This window comes from Hemicordylus capensis, chromosome 14 (genome assembly GCF_027244095.1).
Source record: "Hemicordylus capensis ecotype Gifberg chromosome 14, rHemCap1.1.pri, whole genome shotgun sequence".
NCBI lineage: Eukaryota > Metazoa > Chordata > Lepidosauria > Squamata > Cordylidae > Hemicordylus > Hemicordylus capensis.
This window is the reverse complement of record NC_069670.1, coordinates 2,902,965-2,924,896: the sequence shown is the minus strand read 5'-3', so window position 1 is coordinate 2,924,896 and position 21,932 is coordinate 2,902,965. Positions and strand designations below refer to the sequence as shown.

Sequence of the window (21,932 nt, the reverse complement as noted above, 5' to 3'; positions counted from 1 at the left end):
GGTCCCTCTGTGTGTACCTTGGACTTGAAAATACACACACCTTTCGACCTATTGACTATGTGCCCCAACGTGTATTTTCCCTATCCAAATAGCTACTGCAGTAACACGTGGGGAAGTAATTCCTTCCACTGTGCCTAACTGTTCTGTGGAACTCATCACCACAGTATGGCATTTGTTAACAACCTCTGACAAAGATGGCTTAGGGAAAAGACAAGAGAAATTAATGAAAAAGAAATGGCCAAGGGATAATGAAAGGAAGGAAGAGAGCCTCCATTTTCAGAAGCAGTATAACAGGGATCTCAGTACCCATAAGAAGCGCCTTGCTGGTTCGGACTAGCATCTGGTTTGCTGCGGTGGCCACTGATGTCTCTGGGAAGCCCAGAGGCAGGGCAAGAGGACAACAACCTTCTCCATTTGTTGCTCTCTAGTATCTGGTACACAAAGGTAGATCACCACTGGGCATGGAGGTTCTATTTAACTATCATAGTTGATAGTGATAATTTCTCACAGCCCCCTGTGGATATTAACCTCCAAAGCAGATCTCTCACCCTCCAAAGGAAGGGTTATCATAACCCAAACATCCTAAAACTGCCCCAGAAGGGGAGATGTCCCTCCAGCCTCAATAACCCAACATTGCAACACACATACAAAAAAACCAAAACCAACCAAAAAATAAATCTTGCTTTAAATCCTAAAATAAACATCTCATACATTAATTTATCTCTACCTTGCAGCTGCGGAAGGTTTTTACACCCCAGATTTTTAATGCCTTGGATTTCTATTTATTTATTTATTTTAAGCAAGTTTGGGAGACTTGATCTGTGAGCCCTGTAAGATATTCCCCTCAGGGGATGGAGCTGCGTCTGGGAAGAGCAGAAGGTTCCAAGTTCCCTCCCTGGCAGCATCTCCAATACAGGGCTGAGAGAGACTCCTGCCTGCAACCTTGGAGAAGCCGCTGCCAGTCTGTGTAGACAATACTGAGCTAGATAGACCGATGGTCTGACTCAGTATATGGCAGCTTCCTATGTTTATTTTATGAAATGATACATCACGTCAACCACCACAGAATCATTTTGAGAATAAATCACCTCTGGAGACTCACACACAAATACTTAGAAGTGACAGGCCTTCTCCTTTTTGCCTCAGCAACTGATACTAGGAACTAGACTGCCCCTGCCAGTGGAGGCTCCATTTAGCTATTGTGGATCTCTTCTGACTCTTCCAACAAGTCCCTTTGCCGCTTCATCTGCCAGCACCTTTTTTGCATCTGAGATCTATATGGAAAATTAATTAAGCCAATTTCTATCCCCTCCCTCTGCTCTCCAACGTGCCATGATGGGCTTTTTGCCTATTCATGGAGACATTCTGACTCCTAGCTCTGTGGAGCCCCAGTCAGAAACTAATATTTTTGGAAGGCCTTATCCATCAAGACCTCCGGAGAGGGTCTGCTCATGGCCACGCATATGATTCATCTATCCTTCTTTTGCCCCTAAGAAAAGCTACTGAGAAAAGACTACAGAGGAGACCAAATTTGCCCCATTGCTGCCCCTTATTAGAGATTATCTGGCCGCTATAACACCCGATCTAGCCTATTTACCTGAGTAGCAGGTGACTCTGAATCTAAGATGACCTCCTTTAAAAATACTGATTCAATACCAATCACATGGTACCCATGTTGACCCCAAAGAAAGAGGAATTTTTCCCATTGCTGCCCCTTATTAGAAATAATCTGGCCGCTATAACACCCGATCTAGCCTATTTACCTGAGTAGCAGGTGACTCTGAATCTAAGATGACCTCCTTTAAAAATACCGGTTCAGTACAGGTTGCACGGTACCTGTATTGATCCCAAAGGGAAAAGTCTCTGAATTCAAGACAACCCCACGATTTCTAACATCAACAAACTTGGTGGGGGGGAACCTAGGCTTGAATGCAGGTAAATAGGGCGTTAATCTTCTGGGCATTTGCGGATTTACCTGGGAGCAGAAGATCCTCTTCGCTTCCTCTTTTCCCCAGAAGTTAAGATCTGGAGACATCCCGCCTGCTCCAACCTGGGCAGGCATGGAGAGCCTCCGATGGCTTTGGTAGGCCATCGCTCCTCTTCTAGGAGGTGTATCCAACAATACCTTCTCTTCCTCGCTCTACCAGCAAATAAGGCGTGCCTTTGGCGGGCAGCCGCCTCTCCACCTGAGAAGGCTGTAATTGCTACATTCCTGGGAAGTTAGCTCATCGGGATCCAGTGGTGGAGGTTTGCTGGGGAGGGAAGGCCAGCCGAACAGGAGCAACCTCCTCCTTCAGTTCTCCCATGAACTAAACAGGCTTCATCCTGCAGGTGCTGGGGGGATGCTTGCCTCTCTCTTCTGTTTCCCTATAGAAAGGGCTCCCAACCTGGAGTACACCAGATGTTGCTGGACTACAACGCCCATCACCCCCAGCTACCATTTATTGTGACTGGGGATGCTGGGATTTGTAGTTCAGCAATATCGATAGTCACTTCAGCAATAACCCCTGCTAACTTGGCAAAGAGGCACCTTTTAACGTGGTGATTCTCTTTATTGAGCAGGGGGATGGCCTTATCCATCCCCAGCAAAGCATCCTTCCAGTGGCTGTTGCTGGTGTCTATCTTATGTTTATTTTTAGATTGTGAACCCTTTGGGGACTGGGATTATTATTATTATTACATTTATATCCCGCTCTTCCTCCAAGGAGCCCAGAGCGGTGTACTACATACTTGAGTTTCTCTTTCACAACAACCCTGTGAGGTAGGTGAGGCTGAGAGAGAAGTGACTGGCCCAGAGTCAGCCAGCTAGTTTCATGGCTGAATGGGGATTTGAACTCGGGTCTCCCCGGTCCTAGTCCAGCACTCTAACCACTACACCACTCTGGCTCCAGATTTCATCATCTATCTTATTTATCATTTCTCTATGTAAACCACTTTGGAAACTTGTGTTGGAAAGTGGTATATAAATATCTGTTGTTTCAAGGCTTGAAAAGAGTTGTCCACCCTCAGGGATTGCTTTCATACTCCCTCTGAACATGGAGGTTTAATGCAGCCATTGGCAGACTTCTCCTCCTCTGTGAATTTGACTAATCAGATCCAAAAGATCCAGCGTGGATCCAAAACAGCCAGCGTGGTGTAGTGGTTAGAGGGCTGGACTAGGACCGGGGAGACCCGAGTTCCAATCCCCATTCAGCCATGAGACTTGCTGGGTGACTCTGGGCCAGTCACTCCTCTCTCAGCCTAACCTACCTCACAGGGTTGTTGTGAGGAGAACTCAAGTATGTAGTACACTGCTCTGGGCTCCTTGGAGGAAGAGTGGGATATAAATGTAATAATAGTAATAATAATAACAACAACCTTTTCAAGCTGTCTAGACCAGCAACCATCATCATATCTTGTGACAGTGAGTTCCATATGTTGATGCACAGTGCAAATAAGGACTCTGTGTTCTGAATCTATCGATCAGTTTAATGGGATGACTTCAAGTTCTAGTACTATGGGAGAAGGTAAAGAAGAGAGGTCCTTCTAAGCATGTTATAAGTGTTCAGTTACAAAATGTTAGAGTTGGAAGTGGACCTTGGAGGTCTTCTAGGAAAATGCTACAGCAAAATGTACAATTGCCTCTGAAGTTTGGAAGAAGGAAGCTTCACATTTGTGCGTGGGTGGGTGGGGGACTACAACTTGAGCCTTCAATCCCAGCACCTCACTTGAGAAATTAAGCACTGACAGGGAGTAAGGTTGCCAACTTCTCAACCAGTTATTGCATCTATGCCTTTAAAAGCAGCTGTGTCCACTGCCAACTCGATGTTGTGAAAAGCTTTCTGGTTTCTGTAGAAACCGTGCTGCTACTAAATGCTTCAGAGAAAGCCAGGGGTCCACCCCCTCCCCCCGATCAGTTGGCAACCTTATAAGGAAATCTCCAGATACACAGCATAACAGGGTCACTCTCAGGTTATGCATGACAGAGCTTCTTCCAAAGACCTGGTTCTTCAAAGCCTGGCTTGGACAAACAACCCTTGATCAAACAAGACAGCCAAGAAGCAATGAAGGGAAGGAAAAGACACACCCAACTGATAGTCAGGAGGACAACAGAGTTTCACACCACTGGAAGCATCTCCATAGCCCAGAGGGATGCAAGCAACCAAGATCAGCAACAGATTTTCTCCCTTAAGCCTTTGATGCACCACTCAGAAGGTCACAAGAATCCTATGGGAAGGAATCCCAAAAAGTATGACTAATACCTCTATTTGTTTTTTTAACACATGGGAAATTGAAGCACCAGGTGCCATGACCAAGGATGTACAGTGAGTCAGTGGCAGAGGTTAGGCAGTGGCCCTGAGGATATTCTGCTCCAAACCACTCAAATGCCAAGCTTCACTTCTTGAATTTCTGCCTCTTGCACGGCTATGAACGGCACAGAAGACAGCAATAAACTGTAATTACAGTTTTGGGAAGGAGAACTGACATGAGAGAAACCATGTATTTGTCTTGAGACTGTGAGAAAAACTGACTTATTGTTTATTTCTGCATTGTGTTTAGTAATGAGCAGAAAATGAGGTGGTGGACTGGGTTTCAGACATGTTTTTGAGCTGTATATTTTGTAATTTGATGCTTACCTTTTATACAATAAAAACAATCTCAGTAGGGAGTAATTCATCTGTGCATGTCTACAGAGGCACACTCTGGTCATTCTTATTTTCCCACCAAAGCAAAGACTTTGCAACAATACCAAGTTCTGGAGTTCAGACTGGTAGCTAAAGCTGGGCAGGACGGTATCGCTTCTGGCTTTGTGCAGCCCCCACAGCACAACTGAATCAATGTGAGACCGGGAGGTCATTCACATAATCAAAAACTGTGTTCTACCCAGGTTTGGGAGCTGTGTGTGTTCCCAATCTGCAGTTGTGCAGAAGCAAGGTAGGAGGAAAACCAGAGTAGAAGTGGTTGTGTGGAAGCAAGGTAGGAGGGAAAACCTGGGTAGAAGTGGTTGTGTGGAAGCAAGGTAGGAGGAAGAAAGGAAAACCTGGGTAGAAGTGGTTGTGCGGAAGCAAGGTAGGAGGGAAAACCTGGATAGAAGTGGTTGTGTGGAAGCAAGGTAGAAAGGAAAACCTGGGTAGAAGTGGTTGTGTGGAAGCAAGCAAGGTAGGAGGGATAACCTGGGTAGAAGTGGTTGTGTGGAAGCAAGGTAGAAGGTAGAAAGGAAAACCTGGGTAGAAGTGGTTGTGCGGAAGCAAGGTAGGAGGGAACACCTGGGTAGAAGTGGTTGTGCGGAAGCAAGGTAGGAGGGAACACCTGGGTAGAAGTGGTTGTGTGGAAGCAAGGTAGAAAGGAAAACCTGGGTAGAAGTGGTTGTGTGGAAGCAAGGTAGAAGGTAGAAAGGAAAACCTGGGTAGAAGTGGTTGTGTGGAAGCAAGTTAGGAGGTAGAAAGGAAAACCTGGGTAGAAGTGGTTATGCGGAAGCAAGGTAGGAGGGAACACCTGGGTAGAAGTGGTTGTGTGGAAGCAAGGTAGAAAGGAAAACCTGGGCAGAAGTGGTTGTGTGGAAGCAAGCAAGGTAGGAGGGAAAACCTGTGTAGAAGTGGTTGTGTGGAAGCAAGGTAGGAGGTAGAAAGGAAAACCTGGGTAGAAGTGGTTGTGTGGAAGCAAGCAAGGTAGGAAGGAAAACCTGGGTAGAAGTGGTTGTGTGGAAGCAAGGTAGAAGGTAGAAAGGAAAACCTGGGTAGAAGTGGTTGTGTGGAAGCAAGGTAGAAGGTAGAAAGGAAAACCTGGGTAGAAGTGGTTGTGTGGAAGCAAGGTAGAAGGTAGAAAGGAAAACCTGGGTAGAAGTGGTTATGCGGAAGCAAGGTAGGAGGGAACACCTGGGTAGAAGTGGTTGTGTCGAAGCAAGGTAGGAGGTAGAAAGGAAAACCTGGGTAGAAGTGGTTGTGTGGAAGCAAGCAAGGTAGGAAGGAAAACCTGGGTAGAAGTGGTTGTGTGGAAGCAAGGTAGAAGGTAGAAAGGAAAACCTGGGTAGAAGTGGTTGTGTGGAAGCAAGGTAGAAGGTAGAAAGGAAAACCTGGGTAGAAGTGGTTGTGTGGAAGCAAGTTAGGAGGTAGAAAGGAAAACCTGGGTAGAAGTGGTTATGCGGAAGCAAGGTAGGAGGGAACACCTGGGTAGAAGTGGTTGTGTGGAAGCAAGGTAGAAAGGAAAACCTGGGCAGAAGTGGTTGTGTGGAAGCAAGCAAGGTAGGAGGAAAAACCTGGGTAGAAGTGGTTGTGTGGAAGCAAGGTAGAAGGTAGAAAGGAAAACCTGGGTAGAAGTGGTTGTGTGGAAGCAAGGTAGGAGGTAGAAAGGAAAACCTGGGTAGAAGTGGTTGTGTGGAAGCAAGGTAGGAGGTAGAAAGGAAACCCTGGGTAGAAGTGGTTGTGTGGAAGCAAGCAAGGTAGGAGGGAAAACCTGGGTAGAAGTGGTTGTGTGGAAGCAAGGTAGAAGGTAGAAAGGAAAACCTGGGTAGAAGTGGTTGTGTGGAAGCAAGCAAGGTAGAAAGGAAAACCTGGGCAGAAGTGGTTGTGTGGAAGCAAGGTAGGAGGTAGAAAGGAAAACCTGGGTAGAAGTGGTTGTGTGGAAGCAAGCAAGGTAGGAAGGAAAACCTGGGTAGAAGTGGTTGTGTGGAAGCAAGGTAGAAGGTAGAAAGGAAAACCTGGGTAGAAGTGGTTGTGTGGTAGCAAGGTAGAAGGTAGAAAGGAAAACCTGGGTAGAAGTGGTTGTGTGGAAGCAAGTTAGGAGGTAGAAAGGAAAACCTGGGTAGAAGTGGTTATGCGGAAGCAAGGTAGGAGGGAACACCTGGGTAGAAGTGGTTGTGTGGAAGCAAGGTAGAAAGGAAAACCTGGGCAGCAGTGGTTGTGTGGAAGCAAGTTAGGAGGTAGAAAGGAAAACCTGGGTAGAAGTGGTTGTGCGGAAGCAAGGTAGGAGGGAGAAAGGAAAACCTGGGTAGAAGTGGTTGTGCGGAAGCAAGGTAGGAGGGAACACCTGGGTAGAAGTGGTTGTGTGGAAGCAAGGTAGAAAGGAAAACCTGGGTAGAAGTGGTTGTGTGGAAGCAAGGTAGAAGGTAGAAAGGAAAACCTGGGTAGAAGTGGTTGTGTGGAAGCAAGTTAGGAGGTAGAAAGGAAAACCTGGGTAGAAGTGGTTATGCGGAAGCAAGGTAGGAGGGAACACCTGGGTAGAAGTGGTTGTGTGGAAGCAAGGTAGAAAGGAAAACCTGGGCAGAAGTGGTTGTGTGGAAGCAAGCAAGGTAGGAGGGAAAACCTGTGTAGAAGTGGTTGTGTGGAAGCAAGGTAGGAGGTAGAAAGGAAAACCTGGGTAGAAGTGGTTGTGTGGAAGCAAGCAAGGTAGGAAGGAAAACCTGGGTAGAAGTGGTTGTGTGGAAGCAAGGTAGAAGGTAGAAAGGAAAACCTGGGTAGAAGTGGTTGTGTGGAAGCAAGGTAGAAGGTAGAAAGGAAAACCTGGGTAGAAGTGGTTGTGTGGAAGCAAGGTAGAAGGTAGAAAGGAAAACCTGGGTAGAAGTGGTTATGCGGAAGCAAGGTAGGAGGGAACACCTGGGTAGAAGTGGTTGTGTCGAAGCAAGGTAGGAGGTAGAAAGGAAAACCTGGGTAGAAGTGGTTGTGTGGAAGCAAGCAAGGTAGGAAGGAAAACCTGGGTAGAAGTGGTTGTGTGGAAGCAAGGTAGAAGGTAGAAAGGAAAACCTGGGTAGAAGTGGTTGTGTGGAAGCAAGGTAGAAGGTAGAAAGGAAAACCTGGGTAGAAGTGGTTGTGTGGAAGCAAGTTAGGAGGTAGAAAGGAAAACCTGGGTAGAAGTGGTTATGCGGAAGCAAGGTAGGAGGGAACACCTGGGTAGAAGTGGTTGTGTGGAAGCAAGGTAGAAAGGAAAACCTGGGCAGAAGTGGTTGTGTGGAAGCAAGCAAGGTAGGAGGAAAAACCTGGGTAGAAGTGGTTGTGTGGAAGCAAGGTAGAAGGTAGAAAGGAACACCTGGGTAGAAGTGGTTGTGTGGAAGCAAGGTAGGAGGTAGAAAGGAAAACCTGGGTAGAAGTGGTTGTGTGGAAGCAAGGTAGGAGGTAGAAAGGAAACCCTGGGTAGAAGTGGTTGTGTGGAAGCAAGCAAGGTAGGAGGGAAAACCTGGGTAGAAGTGGTTGTGTGGAAGCAAGGTAGAAGGTAGAAAGGAAAACCTGGGTAGAAGTGGTTGTGTGGAAGCAAGCAAGGTAGAAAGGAAAACCTGGGCAGAAGTGGTTGTGTGGAAGCAAGGTAGGAGGTAGAAAGGAAAACCTGGGTAGAAGTGGTTGTGTGGAAGCAAGCAAGGTAGGAAGGAAAACCTGGGTAGAAGTGGTTGTGTGGAAGCAAGGTAGAAGGTAGAAAGGAAAACCTGGGTAGAAGTGGTTGTGTGGTAGCAAGGTAGAAGGTAGAAAGGAAAACCTGGGTAGAAGTGGTTGTGTGGAAGCAAGTTAGGAGGTAGAAAGGAAAACCTGGGTAGAAGTGGTTATGCGGAAGCAAGGTAGGAGGGAACACCTGGGTAGAAGTGGTTGTGTGGAAGCAAGGTAGAAAGGAAAACCTGGGCAGCAGTGGTTGTGTGGAAGCAAGTTAGGAGGTAGAAAGGAAAACCTGGGTAGAAGTGGTTATGCGGAAGCAAGGTAGGAGGGAACACCTGGGTAGAAGTGGTTGTGTGGAAGCAAGGTAGAAAGGAAAACCTGGGCAGAAGTGGTTGTGTGGAAGCAAGCAAGGTAGGAGGAAAAACCTGGGTAGAAGTGGTTGTGTGGAAGCAAGGTAGAAGGTAGAAAGGAAAACCTGGGTAGAAGTGGTTGTGTGGAAGCAAGGTAGGAGGTAGAAAGGAAACCCTGGGTAGAAGTGGTTGTGTGGAAGCAAGGTAGGAGGTAGAAAGGAAACCCTGGGTAGAAGTGGTTGTGTGGAAGCAAGCAAGGTAGGAGGGAAAACCTGGGTAGAAGTGGTTGTGTGGAAGCAAGGTAGAAGGTAGAAAGGAAAACCTGGGTAGAAGTGGTTGTGTGGAATCAAGCAAGGTAGAAAGGAAAACCTGGGCAGAAGTGGTTGTGTGGAAGCAAGGTAGGAGGTAGAAAGGAAAACCTGGGTAGAAGTGGTTGTGTGGAAGCAAGCAAGGTAGGAAGGAAAACCTGGGTAGAAGTGGTTGTGTGGAAGCAAGGTAGAAGGTAGAAAGGAAAACCTGGGTAGAAGTGGTTGTGTGGTAGCAAGGTAGAAGGTAGAAAGGAAAACCTGGGTAGAAGTGGTTGTGTGGAAGCAAGTTAGGAGGTAGAAAGGAAAACCTGGGTAGAAGTGGTTATGCGGAAGCAAGGTAGGAGGGAACACCTGGGTAGAAGTGGTTGTGTGGAAGCAAGGTAGAAAGGAAAACCTGGGCAGAAGTGGTTGTGTGGAAGCAAGCAAGGTAGGAGGGAAAGCCTGGGTAGAAGTGGTTGTGTGGAAGCAAGGTAGAAGGTAGAAAGGAAAACCTGGGTAGAAGTGGTTGTGTGGAAGCAAGGTAGGAGGTAGAAAGGAAAACCTGGGTAGAAGTGGTTGTGTGGAAGCAAGCAAGGTAGGAGGGAAAACCTGGGTAGAAGTGGTTGTGTGGAAGCAAGGTAGAAGGTAGAAAGGAAAACCTGGGTAGAAGTGGTTGTGTGGAAGCAAGGTAGGAGGGAAAACCTGGGTAGAAGTGGTTGTGTGGAAGCAAGGTAAGAGGGAAGCCTGGGTAGAACTGATTGGGTGGAAGCAAGGTAGGAGGAAAACCTGGGTAGCTTTTCCTCCTACCTTGCTTCCACCCAATCGCCTCTACCCAGGTTTTCCTCCTACCTTGCTTCCACACAACCAAGAATTGGGAGCACACACAATTCATCCAAACCCAGGTAGAACACACATTTTAATTGTGTGAATGACCTCACTGTCTTTTACGGACGGTGCCTAGCACAACGCCATCAGTGTAAGATGACTGTGAAGAAGCACTCCGAGAGCAGTCAAATGCTTCTGAGGTGAAAAATGGCTTTCAAGGTGCCCCTAAAGGATACCCAGACTGGGTGGTGTTTCAGAAGGATCTAGGATGCTGTGGGAACCAGACTGAGCAGTGCTGAGCTGGCTCTGCAGGAGCAACAGTCAAGCACCAGCCCCGGGTGCTATTAATAAACACAGTTCCCCGGTTTCTCGGGATTTTGAGTGTCACTTAGCAACCAGCAATGTGATGACATCAAGCAGCCAGGTGTAACCTGGCGCTAGGTGGATTTGACTCCACAAAACTGCCTTGGAAAGTTGGCACAGCAGGAAACACCAGAGAAAAGGTTGCCTGAAACGGAAGCCGCTTTTAAAAATGTGGCCTGCAGACCTTATGCCTTCTGGCACTTGCCTGATGGGCAGAAATTCAACCGGTGATCTTACTTACTTACTTATTATTTATTTATTTGAAATATTTCTACCCCGCCCCTCCAGTGCACGACTGCTCGGGGCGGCTCACAACAATAAGACAGACACAAGATAAAATAAAAGTAATAAAATTAACTAAATTAAAAGAGAAAAAAGCCAGATTAAAAACCACAATTATTAGGTTCAAATTAAAACTGAAAATTATCAAAGGCTAAAGAAGCTAAAGAACCTACCAGATATAACAAAATAATAATGGAGCATTAAAAAGCCTCCTCCTTACTTAATCAATTATTTATTTGCTACATTTTTATACCGCCTTTCTGCCTTAACAGAGGCACCCAGAGCGGTTTACAATATTAAAAGAATAAAATGACAGAAGATTAATAAAATGTCTCAGGCTGTTGGTCTTTTCAGGAGCTGAGGACAAGAGCCTAGGAACATCCTTTCTTGCCTTTCTTTCCACGGCCACTACCCTAGCATCACAATGCATCACCTTTCTGTTAAAAGACCCAATGCTATTGATATAAATTTATTTTCATTCCTATGCCACTTCTATCTATATATCTCTAAAGCTGCTTGGGCCTCACTAACTCACTGTCGTCAAACTGCCAGATCAAACCATAAAAGATAGAACCATGCCATTTTCACAGGTAGGCTCCAGACCTCACCCAGACTACCAGAAAAATTGTAAACCTTGGGGAAATTGATCTGCCGGGAAATCTCCCAGTAGAAAAGCATCGGGAATGATACCTTTCGACAAACTTTTTTGGCGGTATTCTTGGGTACTTTTCGAGACAGAAAGTCCAGACTATCCCGAATTATGAAGCAACTATTATTATTATTATTATTATTATTATTACATTTATATCCTGCTCTTCCTCCAAGGAGCCGAGAGTGGTGTACTACATACTTGAATTTCTCTTTCACAACAACCCTGTGAAGTAGGTTAGGCTGAGAGGGAAGTGACTGGCCCAGAGTCACCCAGCTAGTATCATGGCTGAATGGGGATTTGAACTCAGGTCTCCCCGGTCCTAGTCCAGCACTCTAACCACTACATCACGCGCTCTCGCTCTCGCTCTCGCTCTCGCTCTCTCTCGCTCTCTCTCAAGCTATATTTTTTCAGTCCACTGTATTTCAATCTGTCATCTTTCCATGAGTCACTTATGAAGCTGAAATACACGAGAAAAGCTTGTGCTGGAGATTAGTACATTTTTCTGAACAGTGTTCTGTGGTACTGCACATCTTAGCAATGAGAGAAGGGAGAGTGCATGGTCATTTTATATTGCAGGACATGAATGCTTGCATACAACAAGTCTGTTTTACGTGTGTGCATCGGTACTAAATAGGGATTAAAAGCCCCAAACCAGAACATATTATTTATTTATTTGACGTATTTTCATACCACCTAAAACTTACGTCTCTGGGCAGTTTACGCAAAGCAAAATAAATGACAACGGAAAAAGTTAAAGTTAAAACAAAAGAAATGACAACAAACCAGTTAAAACCTCATTAGTTAAAACCAAACAGATGACAACAAAAACCATTAAAACATTACAATTTACAATTTTAAAAGAATATTTTAAAACAATGTTAAAACTATTAAAACAATATTTAATTAAATACATATTGTTTTATATCTATTTATAATATGCACACAGAACCAAGGACATCCCACAAGGAATGTAAATTCAAACATTTAGGAGAGAAGAAAATGTTCCACCTCAAGCATTCATATTTGGTAGGTTTCTAGGCATTCTGTCCCATAATCCCTTGCACCAAGTGAGGCAGGATGAAAAGGCCACTCTAGCCAATTATTTCTTCTGCCCAGGAGGACTGGAAACTCTCTTCTAGAACTGTTCACAATTGTCCCTTCTCCATGGGGAAATTAAGACAAATTACAGAGAGCTTTCTGAGCAAGAATTCCGCCAGTGGTGGGGCAGACTATAATCTGTTCTATAACCACAATGTCATCACCAAGAAATCTCCACATACAAATATAGTTTCTCAAAAAGATATTAAAATAAATAAATAAAAAGGTGGAAGCAAGGCCTTAGTGGCTGATCACAAAGTATTGGGGAAGTGCATATGAGAGGCTGTGGGTTTTTAACATTTAAAACAATTTAAATAGATTTTTTCCCCCAGTAATGGAGGTGGTTACATCCCCGCTGCAATTCAGGTCTTCAAAGGGAAAATATTAGCCCAACTGCTCTATGGTGCCTGTGTCAGTCAGGAGCAGTTATAATCATAATCATAATCATTTTATTTACGGCTGTAAGCCAAACAAGTCAGGAGCAGTTCAGACGATTGATCATAAGTTGCTCCACTGTTTGTTCAGTAGAGATATCCGGCTAGTACTTTTGTCACCTATTCTGTCTAGATTTTTATGTGTCTCTCCTTTTGTCTGAGAGTGATAGTAATGTTTCCACCAAGGTGGCAAAGTTGTGTTGCATTGCAAGCTGTGTAAGGAAGCCATTGGTAACATCATGAGTGTCGAGGGTACTATATATTGTTATATTGTAAGTGGGTTTTGTAAGAAAGTACTGGCAGAATCAAGATTGCTGGAGGTTACGGCTTAACAATTGTGTTGTATTTTTGTCTGGACTGAAATAAGGATTCCATTCCAATTTAAAACTAACCAAGACTGTTAGAGTCATTTTAAGACAGAAAGGAAGACACTGGCATGCAGCAAGTATCCTATGAAAACACGACTAATGCCCGTTCCCCTTTTATATTTATGTAAAAATGGATCATAGAACAAATCAATCCAGAATTTTCACTCGAGGCCCAAATGACCAGGCTCAAACTCTCAAACTTCGGACACATGATGTGAAGACCCAGCTCCCTTAAGAAGTCCATCATGCTGGGAAAAGATGAAGGGAAGAGAAGAAGAGAAGAGGAAAGAGAAGAAGGAAAGAGAGAAGAGAAGCTGGTCTTGTGGTAGCAAGCATGACTTGTCCCCCTAGCTAAGCAGGCTCTGCTCTGGTTGCATATGAATGGGAGACTAGAAGTGTGAGCACTGGAAGAGATTCCCTTCAGGGGATAGAGCCACTCTGGAAAGAGCAGAAGGTTCCAAGTCCCCTCCCTGGCAGCATCTCCAGATAGGGCTGAGAGAGACTCCTGCCTGCAACCTTGGAGAAGCCGCTGCCAGTCTGGGAAGACAATACTGAGCTAGATAAACCAATGGTCTGACTCTGTATATGGCAGCTCCCTGTGTTCCTAAGAAGAGGACAACCAGCAGCAAGGTGGATGGACTCAATGACGACAACAATGAATGCACCACTGAGAGACCTTGAAGGCCAAGCTGAAGACAGATTATCATCCTGGAGAGAATCTATCTATGTGGTCGCTAAGAGTTGACATCGACTTGATGGCACTTAACCAACCAACCAAGCAACCAACCAACCAATCAAACCAAAGGGAAATCAGATTTCATTGCTTCTTTTGAACAAAATAATTCTATTTCCACAGTGAGGAAGGCAGTGTATTTCCCCCACTTCCCTTCAGTGTGTGAGAAGTAAAAGGTAAAAGCATTCACTGAGGGACGAGAAGAAATCACCCCACACTCATTACTCATGTGTTGTACATCACCCAGAGCCTTTGGATGGTGCAGTTTATACATTAAATAAATAAATAAATAAATGAACACAATAACTTACAGAATTGTAGACGGTCCTATGGCTGTCGTCACACAGTTCCCAGTATGGAAGTGTCTAGAGGCCACAAAGATGAATAAATACATAACTGAGAAATTAATGGTAAAATCAGATTTTTCAAATGAAATAGGTACTGTGCCAATACAACATGGGGTAGCCATATTGGGTTGGCATTGGCGGGCATCCATTTCCAGGGGGCTGTTGAAATCACATCTGGAGGTCTCTGTGGCTTTCAGTTGTGCAAAATATTGGAGGGAGGGAAAATCTCCAGGAATTGCTCCAGTCAGAATTAGCAGCTCTCTGACATCTACCTGTTTCTAGACAGAGAAGAGTTTTATTGCTCCAGTCACTTTTTATCTCTGCGAGCTTCTGGCTATAAAGTCTGCTACACCAAGAGAGCACACAGAGACAAAATCCGGGGGGAGGTTTAATATGTAACTTGTGGCCTGTTAAGGTATTTGCCTAAGAAACCGCGACAAGCTATCACATTAAAAACAAAACAAAAATGCATTAGCTATAAAGTGGCCAACACCTGCCCAATTTGTAAAAGGGAAGGTGGCGGGGGGGGGAAGGAAAAAGATTTGTGGAGATTTCTCCGCTGTAGAGAATTTGCCGCTTCATCATTGAAAGCAGGATTTCTTAATCTTGGGTCCCCAGACGTTGTTGGACTACAACTCCCATCACCCCCAGCTGTGGCCTTTGAGACTGGTGATGATGGGAGATGTAGTCCAGCATAATGTGAGCCAGTGTAGTGTAGTGGTTAGAGTGCCGGACTAGGACCAGGGAGACCTGAGTTCCAATCCCCCTTCAGCCAGGAGACTTGCTGGGTGACTCTGGGCCAGTCACTTCTCTCTCAGCCTCACCTACGTCACAGGGTTGTTGTGAGGAGAAAGTTAAGTATGTAGTACACTGCTCTGGGCTCCTTGGAGGAAGAGTGGGATATAAAATGTAAATAATAAATAATGCAACAATAAAAATCTGGGGACCCAAAGTTAAGAAACCCTGATTTAAAGGATGAAATAATCTTTAATAGAGAGAAAAACACAAGGGCGGCTCTGAGGGGTTAGCAACCCTCCAGACAAGTGGTTTCCCCACACACTGGCCCCCGTTTCTGTTTCAGAAATCTATTTATTTAATTATTTTTATTTTTTACATTTTATATCCTGCTCTTCCTCCAAGGAGTCCAGAGCGGTGTACTACATACTTAGGTTTCTCCTCACAACAACCCTGTGAAGTAGGTTAGGCTGAGAGAGAAGTGACTGGCCCAGAGTCACCCAGCTAGTCTTATGGCTGAGTGGGGATTTGAACTCGGGTCTCCCTGGTCCTAGTCCAGCACTCTAACCACTACACTGGGCTGGCTCTAATACGTGGGACACAGCTCACCCACCCATAAATGCACTTTGCCTCCCCGTGTGAACCCCTCAGGTTCCCCCCCACACACACACTGGTGCTTGTAAGAGTTTGGGGCATCAGAAATCTCTCCTCCCTAAAGGGGAACAGGGCATTCAAAAGTCTAGATCCTTTGCCTTTTGCTTGGCTGATTCTGCTCCTCCAGGACCCTTGAAAAGACACAGACAAGTTGTTAAAAATTAGCAGCGTTTATTCTCACCCCAACTCTTGACAAACTCCAGCAGACAGCGGTAAGAAAAAATCTCAGCGTCCAGGCAACGTGTTCTAATCATCAGTCAGAGATCTGGCTGCTGAGAATTGAAAGCTATCTCTGTGTATATGTGTGTGTGTGTGTGTGTGTGTTTTATATACCTTCTTCTCTCTTTCCTGTCTCCTCTGTGGATGCCTTGGTGTGTAGTTCTCCTCCCCATATCAGAGCGCCAGCGTGGTGTAGTGGTTAGAGTGCTGGACTAGGACCGGGCAGACCTGAGTTCAAATCCCCATTCAGCCATGAAACTAGTTGGGTGACTCTGGGCCAGTCACTTCTCTCTCAGCCTAACCTACTTCACAGGGTTGTTGTGAGGAGAAACTCAAGTATGTAGTACACTGCTCTGGGCTCCTTGGAGGAAGAGCGGGATATAAAATGTAGATAATGATTATTAAATGTAGATATTAATAATATAATCATCCCTCAATTTCAGGAGCCACACACCACACACAGACAAGACAGGAAAGAGAGAAGGCATTAAACAACCCAACAGATCGCTTTCGATCAAAACATCTAGATTCCCGATTGAGGATTGGAACATAGGAACATAGGAAGCTGCCATATACTGAGTCAGACCATTGGTCTATCTAGCTCAGTATTGTCTTCACAGACTGGCAGCAGCTTCTCCAAGGTTGCAGGCAGGAATCTCTCTCAGCCCTATCTTGGAGATGCCACCAGGGAGGGAACTTGGAGCCTAGATGCTCCTCCCAGAGCGGCTCCATCCCCTAAGAGGGGAATCTCTTCCAGTGCTCACACATCTAGGCTCCCATTCATATGCAACCAGTGTGGACCCTGCTTAGCTAAGGGGACAAGTCATGCTTGCTACCCCAAGACCAGCTCTCCTCTCCGAACGTGCTGACCATGACCGACCCCCTGGAATTGCAACTCCCTGCTGCCTTCTCAAACCTGCCAAGATTTGGATGAGAACAAACAACTTGCATGTTATCATTTGTCTGTGTGTTTTCAGGATTTTCCTGAGGGATAAATTCAGCCATGCAAAAGACAAAGTACCTAGACTTCTGAACATTCTTTTCCCCCCTTTGGGAAGAGGGAACTCTGATGCCCTAACATGCGGCCACCGGAAACGTGAGGTAAAATTGTTTGACTGGTTGAAGGTAGAAGCAGGCAGAGACCACATAGCCTCGAATGGTGTCAGAAAAGGCATTCCCTCCTCGATGAGGAAAGGCAGGAAAGGATGCTTCTGTTTTCTGACATCTGTAGCGTTCCAGTCAGTCAGACAGTCATCCTGTATTGCGGTCATAGACCAATATTTAGTAAAACATACTTACACAAAACTCAGCATAATAAAAACAAACAATCAATGCGATACTGACAGGTTAAAATTAGGACAGTTGTGGTGAACTTACTGAAAGCCAAAGAGAGCTGCCACTTCTAACTGAAGAAAAAAAAATTGGGTTTCAGATATCAGAAGTTGAGGAACAGTTGCCGAGAAGTCGCTACACAAACTCAACAAGTAAAGCTTTCCCTTTTAGTTGCATTTCTGTGCCAGGATAAGCTGAACTTGTTGGTTTGGGGGTAGTTTTCTTTCATTTCTTTTCTTTTCTTTGGGGGGAGGGTTTGGGTTGGCCTAGCCTGGCCTGGCTTGGCCGCTGTTTAAGGCAGAGGAGCCCTGAAAAGGAAAACACAAAACAGAAGCTGGAGAAGGAGGAAAAAAATGCAGCCCCATTGACATGGCAGTGTGTCAAAGGGATTGACTGATTGTTAAATTGCCATACCAATATGATAGCCAACGTGGTGTAGTGGTTAGAGTGCTGGACTAGGACCGGGGAGACCCGAGTTCAAATCCCCATCCAGCCATGAAACTAGTTGGGTGACTCTGGGCCAGTCACTTCTCTCTCAGCCTCACCTACTTCACAGGGTTGTTGTGAGGAGAAACTCAAGTATGTAGTACACCACTCTGGGCTCCTTGGAGGAAGAGCAGGATATAAAATGTAAAAAATAATAAATAAATAAATAATATACCATTAAATGTATACCATTATACGTTTCATTAGTACCATTATACTTTCATTAAAACAATCTCAAGGCGGTTCTGCAACGTTTTCTCAATGTGTGTAGCACAGATCAGTTCAAATCCCCGCTGGGATGTTTCCCAGACTATGGGAAACTCTTATATCGGGCAGCAGCAATATAGGAAGATACTGAAAGGCATCATCTCATACTGTGAGGGAGGAGGCAATGGCCAACCCCTCCTGTATTCCACCAAAAGAAAACCACAGGGCTCTGTGGGTGCCAGGAGTTGAAATCAACTGGATGGCACACTTTACTTTAGCACAAATCTTATCAGGGTGACACATCAAGCCTAGATAAAGAGCATGTTGTAACCAGCTTTCCTGATCATTAAAAACAACATATCGATAAATAGATAACACACACATGCCTCTGAATATCAACTGCTGGGGGGCAAACTAGGAGAGAGGTCTGGTGCCTGTGGACTCCCCAGAGGCATTTGACTGCCCATTATTATTATTATTATTACATTTATATCCTGCTCTTCCTCCAAGGAGCCCAGAGCGGTGGACTACATACTTGAGTTTATTTTTCACAACAACCCTGTGAAGTAGGTTAGGCTGAGAGAGAAGTGACTGGCCCAGAGTCACCCAGCTAGTTTTATGGCTGAATGGGGATTTGAACTCGGGTCTCCCCGGTCCTAGTCCAGCACTCTAACCACCACATCACGCTGGCATATTAAAACATATGTACGTACAATGCTTCCTTCAACTGAGTCAGACCCTCCGTCCATCTAGCTTAATACTATAAACTCTGACTGGCAGCAGCTCGCTAGGGTTTTAGGCTGTGGCTTTCCCCAGCTGTCCCAGGAGTTGCTGCTAGTGATCGAATCTGGAAATTTCTGCATGCAGGGCAGATGGCTCTACAAGTCCAAAGACGAGGGCTGCAGAATGTTTTAGAGATGGACCTTTGGTCTGATCCAGCAGAGCTGATGTTCTCATTTGTGATGATCCTTAAGCCTCCTGTACAGGCTGTCTCTCTCCAAGTCCTAGATGTTGGGGGCATACCAAGGAGGTGGGCTTCTCTAACGTTTCTGGCTGGTCGCTGTTGAAAACATGATACGCAACCAGACAGACATTTGGGCCTGATCCAGCAGGCCCCTTCTTTCACAGATATACTGTTTCTGCACCTGGAGGTTTGGTTTAGCCATTAATTATGTATTATTATTATTATTCAAAATATTTATACCCCGCCCCTCCAGCGCACTACTGCTCGGGGCAGCTCACAACAATAAGATAGACACAGATACAATAAAAGTAATAAAATTAACTTTAAAAAAAAGTCAGATTAAAAACCACAATTATTAGGTTCAAATTAAAACTGAAAATTATAAAAAGCGAAAGAAGCTAAAGAACCTAGCAGATAACACAAAATAATGGAGCATTAAAAAGCCTCCTTAAAAAGGTGTGTTTTGAGATGTTTTTTTAAAAACACTGGGGGAGGGAGCATGAAGAAACTCTTCAGGGAGGGCGTTCCAAAGCCGAGGGGCCACAACCGAAAAGGCCCTGTCTCTAGTCCTCGCCGACCAGATCTCTGTTAGTGGCAGGGCCATGAGCAGGGCCTGAGATGATGATCGGAGGGCCCTGGCAGATTAATGGATTCATGGCCAAGAGCCACTGATAATTGATTTTGGAAAGCGGCGGCGGTGGCCGGGGGTTAAGTCTAAGCTAGTGCCCATTATTACATCTTGTAGTCACTAACTTAGATGTTTTGTATTTTAAAACAGGACTGGCAAAGGCCAACCTGGTGTGAATGCTGGCTGGTTCACCCATTTTTCAAGCCACCCATAGGATCGATTGCCAGAAGAATCCACACACAGCAGGATGGAACGCCTCTCTGGAGAGAGATCCCAGGACTTGGAATTAGCAGCAGAAACACACGTGGGTGAGGAGAACTTATCTGTAAGGTGACTGCACCCTTCCAACTTTGCTCAAGTATAGGCTGCAAGGGTGTGGCAAAGGCCCACTCGTGTGTGCCTGGCTGGCCCAGTTCTCAAGTCAGATTATGCAACACCGTCTATGGCAGATGCCTATGTCCCTAAGCAGGGCAGACATCTGCTTAAAGAAATCTTAGTCAAGTAAATTCACACATTTTAAGCAGTGAAACCTGCCTTCATTTGCACATGAACATCATGCTAGCAGTAGGGAGGAGAGCTGGTCTTGTGGTAGCAAGCATGAATGGCCCTCTTTGCCAAGCAAAGTGCACCCTGGCTTGCATTTGAATGGGAGACATACCTCCTTTGGGAATGAGGCCGCTCTGGGAAGAGCAAGAAGGTTCCAAGTTCCCTCTCTGGCATCCACAAGATACGGCTGAGAGAGACTCCTGCCAGCAGCCTTGGAGAAGCTGCTGCCAGTTTGTGCAGACAATACTGAGCTAGGTGGACCAAGGGTCTGACTCAGTATATGGCAGCTTCCTATGTTCCAATGTTAGTACAGGGGGAAAAAGCAGCATCCTTGTTACTGCACAAATCGCAGTAAGCGCCATGTATGGAGAAGAGGCATTTCCTCCTGTGTGGGAGGGAAGAGAGAATTCCCCTAGGCTGAAGATCTTGGTAGACATCCCTCCTGTCAGGAAAGAAGAGGTTGCCCCAGAGATCTTTGCAAACATCGGGTATGCCTTCCAGGAACAGCCATGCAAGAATAGGGAAGATCAGGGCTTTTCAGAGAGGAGCTGGCTGACACTACTACTTATAATGCCTCCCACCTCGAATTTTTGAGAGACACCAATTGAAAGAGGTTTCCCTGTACACCAAAATGGAAAACAAACCCAATCAAGTTACTAGTCAACAAACATTCTTCCCCGTCTCTGTCATATACACCAACTGTCCGGATTTATTAGGGACAGTCCCTACTTTCTGATCTGCTTTGTCCCTATCTTATCCCTCCGAGTTCAGCCTCGATCCATTTTGTGCAAGCCCAATTTGCTAGCGTCGTAATTCTTCAGGATTCAACTCCCTCCCCCAGAGTCTCTAGCAGTTAAATCCCTGGGTGGTAATGCGGGCACAGGTCAACACGTGCACATGACACCTAAGGCTCTGTGCAGTGGTCGCCAATTCACAACCTGCATCTGGGAGACTGATAACATATTGGAAGACATTCTGCTTCCCTAGGCGTATCTTTAGCCCCAAGAACAAACACCTGCTTTGCTTTTGAGTCAGTGGAGGTGGCTGAAACGGATTCAGCCTTCAACAAATGCACACGTGCGCTTACAGCAGCAGCAATTATTGTTAGAAATACAGGGACGTCCCAAGCAAGGACCAGGATTCAGGGAGCCCACAACAAGCTGCCTTCCATGGGTCCTCTCTTCCCTGGGCCTGTGGAGGGTCGGTTGACCACCACTGCATGAAGTCGAGGGACACGGACAAGGGGACATATAGTGTGCCCTTCTGAACACCCTAAGCCAGGAGTCCTTAAATGTTGTGGGACTACAATTCCCATCATCCCCAGCAACAATAGATGATGGGAGTTGTAGTCCAACAGTATCCCAGGATCAAGCTGACCTAGGCCTTTGGCAGCTCTCCCGTCATTTCAACCCAACTCCAGCCCTTGGTGAAACAGCGGGTTATAGGGGGCATAGCTCACCGGTACAGTATCCTTTGCATGCACAGCAATATGGTATGGAAGTATAAATCCATTAAGGAATGGGATGCATTCCAGTACTGTGGTAACAATACTGAAGAAAGAATGAATAACTGAGTGTTTTACACTTTCTGGGTGGCAGTGACTACCAGGTTCACTCCTTGAAAGAGGCGAGCTTGTCTTGTGGCAGAAAGAATGACTTGTCCCCTTAGCTAAGCAGGGTCTACCCTTGTGCATATGAATGGGAGACTTGATGTGTGAGCACTGCAAGATGTTCCCCTCAGGGGATGGAGCCGCCCTGGGAAGAGCAGAAGGTTCCACGTTCCCTCCCTAGCAGCGTCTCCAAGAGAGGGCTGAGAGAGATTCCTGCCTGCCACCTTGGAGAAGCCGCTGCCAGTCTGTAAAGACAATACTGAGCTAGATGGACTAATGGTCTGACTCAGTATATGGCAGCTTCCTATGTTCCTATGACAGCAGGGAGCTTTTGCATGCGAAGAAGCATCTCCAGGTCGGGCTGGGAGAGATTCCTGCCTAAAACCTTGGAGAAGCTGCTGCCAATCAGTGTAGACAATACTAAGTGAGATGGACCAATGATCCAACTTGGTATCAAGGCAGCTTCCTATGTAAAAC

At 45.7% G+C, this 21,932-nt stretch overlaps 1 protein-coding gene and 1 long non-coding RNA gene across 3 annotated transcripts in view; both read right to left on the bottom strand.

Moving 5' to 3' along the window:
- TUFT1 (tuftelin 1) overlaps positions 1-2,324 on the bottom strand; it is a 53,367-nt gene extending 51,043 nt beyond the window's left edge. Inside the window, exon 1 of one of the 2 annotated variants that reach the window (XM_053277729.1) lies at positions 1,976-2,324. In XM_053277729.1, the coding sequence (XP_053133704.1) occupies positions 1,976-2,092 (117 nt within the window). In that variant the 5' untranslated portion in view covers positions 2,093-2,324. The remainder of the gene's footprint in view (positions 1-1,975) is intronic. The other variant, XM_053277728.1, reaches the window with a different exon arrangement.
- The window catches only part of LOC128337115 (uncharacterized), a 127,688-nt gene extending 111,411 nt beyond the window's left edge, over positions 1-16,277 (bottom strand). Inside the window, exon 1 of the long non-coding RNA XR_008312183.1 lies at positions 16,241-16,277. This is a non-coding gene — a long non-coding RNA (uncharacterized LOC128337115). The remainder of the gene's footprint in view (positions 1-16,240) is intronic.
- Positions 16,278-21,932: the final 5,655 nt, after the last annotated feature.